At 43.2% G+C, this 3,904-nt stretch overlaps 1 protein-coding gene across 1 annotated transcript; it reads left to right on the forward strand.

The window, feature by feature from the left end:
- The first annotated feature begins 200 nt into the window (after positions 1 to 200).
- Positions 201 to 3,594, forward strand: LOC129721598 (uncharacterized). Its single transcript, XM_055674352.1, has 3 exons — positions 201 to 464; positions 530 to 1,230; positions 1,288 to 3,594. The coding sequence occupies exons 1-3, from the start codon at positions 345 to 347 to the stop codon at positions 3,329 to 3,331; spliced, it is 2,865 nt and encodes a 954-aa protein (XP_055530327.1). The 5' UTR covers positions 201 to 344; the 3' UTR covers positions 3,332 to 3,594.
- The last annotated feature ends 310 nt before the right edge of the window (positions 3,595 to 3,904 follow it).

Here is a 3,904-nt window from a genome sequence, read left to right on the forward strand (position 1 = left end):
ACGCATTATAGCGACCGCCATTATGGTGCGTAAAAAGCAGGATATCCCGAACTAGTTGTTAGGCACGTTTTATGGTTATTAATTATGCGGGCTGGTATCCCTGTCTAGTATCGATATGCTTTGGTTATCCATCGCCCATTTCCATCAAGCAGATTTGTTCGTTTTTCGAGCAGTTGCTTTGACATTCGAGAAAAAAACTGGCATCTCTGCTGATAGGTAAGCGAGGCGAAGCGAGCGTAAGTAAAAATAAACAGTGTGCCGGTTCTCAAATTTCGTTGATTGCGTCCCGTATCGGACAAGTTTTTTCTAAGCTAATCGTTTTGCTATTAAATCGCTATTTCGCAATGAAGGAAAGATTGTTTCAAAAATGTTGCCGTTTGTGTTTGGATGACACAAAGCAGCAGCTAGAGATAAGATCGGTTGAGAGGTTGGATGAAGCTCTTCTGGATCTCTATGATTTGAAGGTAAGTTGAGAAGCGTCGGTTGATTTACTGTTTGAATGTTAATGGACTTTGTTTTGGGGGAAAAGATTTCCAGTAAGGATCGTTGCAGTCAGAGCATTTGTGTAGAATGTTACGAGGATGTCAGCGAAACGCAGAAATGGTTGGGGCAGCTAGAAAAGCAGAAACAGCTTATTCTTGCTAATCAAGCACGGTTCCGGGAGGAATTATTGGAGCAATTGGGACCAGAACAAATAACAGCTGTAACCCCGCAGGAAAAAACTGTTGAGGTTACACCACCCTCCTCTAGCACTCGCATCACCAGAAGATCCGCTCGAATGACTTCCGATGCTGATTCTCCTAAGCCAAAATCACCGTCGATTAAGAAGGAGCCCATAGTAACGCGGAACTGCAAACGGAAGATTGATTGGGAAGCTCCACAATCTGAACAGGAGTCCGAAACAGCTACTGAAACTACTTCTAATGAAGTCGGAGAGGAGGAAGAGATTACTTCAGAAACGACTACTGTCACTACTACTACGACGGAGGCGGAAGTCAAGTGCAACAAATGTGAAGCTCTATTCGAGGACATCGTGTCAATGGAAAAACATACCTGCGAGTACATATGTAGCATCTGCAGCAAATCATATACTTCGAAATGGAATTTAAGACGACATCTGGTCGAAAAACATAAAATTGTTCGAACACAATGGCAGAGCTACTGGACCCCGAAAGGGCATGAAAAGAACGCGCAAAGTTTGCTGGTAGAAACCTCAAGGCCGAAAAAAAGGTTTGTTCTAAATTCCGTTATGGTATTGCATAATAAAATAATCGTTTGTCGTTTTAGATACCGATACGAAAGTGATTCCCCAACGGACTTGGAAGAATCAAGTAATGATCAAGCACCTAAGGCGGATGTAGAAATTATCTGCAAATATTGCGGTGTTAGGTTCGATTCTCAGCAGGAGTTGAAAGATCACGATTGTGAGATACGATGCAACATTTGTGGAATGACGTTTGCTAAAAGAAATTACGTCAAAAATCACAAGATGCGCGTGCATGGTATTGAAGCTTCGGAATTGTGTCTTACCGCTTCTAAATCCCGACCGGTTTCGCGAGCAGCATCGCGTCCACCTTCAAGGGCTGCTACAGAGATACCAGAGAATCCCTCTGATGATGAACCTCTGTCGACACTAGCCAACAATCAAGACGACGAATCGTTACTAATTAACGAGATGGAAAAAACGCCCGGAAAAATAAAGTACAGATATTTCTGTACGGAGTGTGACTATAGCAACTTGAAGCGCTACCGACTATCGGCTCATTTGATCGAAAAACATAATTTCGAAAAGGAGTCGATCGACCCAGATTCGATTCCAAGAGAAATTGCACGTTCAAAAACTCCGGATCGATCGAAAACTCCACAGCCAAGATATTGCAAAACACCGACCAGGGCAAAAACGCCGTTAGAACCGGATTATTCAACCGTACCAAAGACTCCGGATTATTTCACTTCTGCGCTGGAACTCCATCAACGAGGACGTTCGAAGTCCACTTACCAGGATAACTTTGACGTGGATTACCGGAGAAAACGTTCATATTCATCTTGCTCTAACAAAATGTCACGTTCTGTTCGCGCTACTTCAAATCCACCACCCAGTGATCGAAATATGGCAACCGCAAAACGTCGCTCTTCTACAGCGCAAAACCAACCGAAAATTCACGCAAAATTCCGACCGTTGTTGGTCGGTATTGATATGAATCGTTTGCATTTATCAATTCAACCGGGCTGTGAAGTACTGCCTATTGATCATCAACTTCGTATTCGCGCTTCATCACATCACTCGCAAGATCCGAGCTCAACAAAGCGTCTATTCAGGTTGAAAGCTCCCATAGGAACTGAACGGGAAGGGGTCCAACAGTTGCGCAATATGTTCCAACAGATGTCTGGGCATGTCACCGGACCGTCAAAAGTCGCTAGTATTGGTGTAGAGCAGTTAGTATTCGACTCGGCAGGGAACCCGTCCATTCCGACCGACGGTTCAACCGAACAAACAGTTTTAGCCTCACACTTGGTGGATGGCCCCGAAGGAGAAATCTTCGAGGTACGGGATGTTGACACCCAGAACGTGACCACAATTTATCAATCGGGAAGTGAGGTTGTTCATGTGGTGGGCAGCGCTGCTCCTGCCGATTATGATGATCCAAATCAGTCTAGGAAAAAGAAGAAAGGTAAGAAAGACAAGCGAAGAAGATCGAATGTAGAGCAGGGATCAGATTCTGCCAGTCAGGAAAGACCCATTACACAACCAGTTGAAACGGAACAACTCGCCACCGAAATTAAGCAGGAGAAAATAGATTCGGCTGATCAAGAAGAATTGGTTGTAAGCAAAACAGAAGAAGCGAACGACAACGCGGAACGTATGGAAGAGTCGACTCCAGTTGAACCCGGTGGATTACCCGACGAAGGATCGCCTAACAACTCAGATACAAATGTTGCGATAAACGATCAGTTGGGAGCACTTGGTGAGGACGAAATTCGTAGAATCATACATGACCCGACAGATTTAGGTTTGTTAGAATCACAGATGAATCAATCCACCCAAATAGTCGAAAAAGAAACTGAAAACAATCCACCGGAAGAGGTACAGTCAGATTCCACTACTGTACCGCGCTCCGAATGTGACCAAGCCGGTAATACAAAAACAACTCAGGAACCTCAGCTCACGATGGAATCGCGATCGCACGTGACCAGCGAAGAGATGGAGAAAACAGATGCCCTCCCAACGCCAATGGAAGTTGATGAACCCGCCGTAGAACCGATGATAATTTGTGGCAACGATGACAGTGAGGTTGGTGCAAACGAGGACGTTACGATAACGCCGGATTGAATGACAGTAAAAACCTTATAGCAAGCGGAGTGTTCACCTGTACTAGATATCGGATGAAGTTTAAGACGTCTAATTGTTAAGAAAATTTTTAAATTTTATTCTTTATCCAGAAGCAAATAACACTGACAAACAAAAAATTATTGTAAGAAGTAGTTTTCCATAAGGTATTGATTCCTTTTTCGCTGTAGTGAGTAACAAACTAGAATAACATTGTCATTCAGGATTTTCAAACAAGCATAAAAGGCAAATAAACGATCGTTTCGAGTGCAACCTGAGTGTTGACTTTTTTGCTTGAAATGGAAAGTGAACGAGGCTTCCAAATTGAGTTCTGATAGGCCTCAACCGATATATGTGTTCAATTCAAATTGATAACACTATTACCTCTTTGAAGAAAGATTGAATGATAAAAATGAATGAAGCTGTGAACATGCGGTCACTATGACCGCTGCTACTCTTTAGTTATTCGAAAATTTCTGCTCGTTTACTCACTGCCATGGTATTTCCAACTATGAATTGTTTCTAGGTATGAATTATCGTGGCAAAAACTTCCGGCAAGTCTAAAAAGTGTAGTAG

The sequence above is a fragment of the Wyeomyia smithii genome, chromosome 2, assembly GCF_029784165.1.
Source record: "Wyeomyia smithii strain HCP4-BCI-WySm-NY-G18 chromosome 2, ASM2978416v1, whole genome shotgun sequence".
Lineage (NCBI taxonomy): Eukaryota > Metazoa > Arthropoda > Insecta > Diptera > Culicidae > Wyeomyia > Wyeomyia smithii.

Excerpts from the sequence above, each read along its gene's own strand:
- LOC129721598 (XM_055674352.1), top strand. The coding sequence starts at position 345 with ATGAAGGAAAGATTGTTTCAAAAATGTTGCCGTTTGTGTTTGGATGAC. Across the intron at positions 465-529 it reads TGGATCTCTATGATTTGAAG|ATTTCCAGTAAGGATCGTTG; the intron begins GTAAGTTGAGAA and ends TTGGGGGAAAAG. Across the intron at positions 1,231-1,287 it reads ACCTCAAGGCCGAAAAAAAG|ATACCGATACGAAAGTGATT; the intron begins GTTTGTTCTAAA and ends TTGTCGTTTTAG.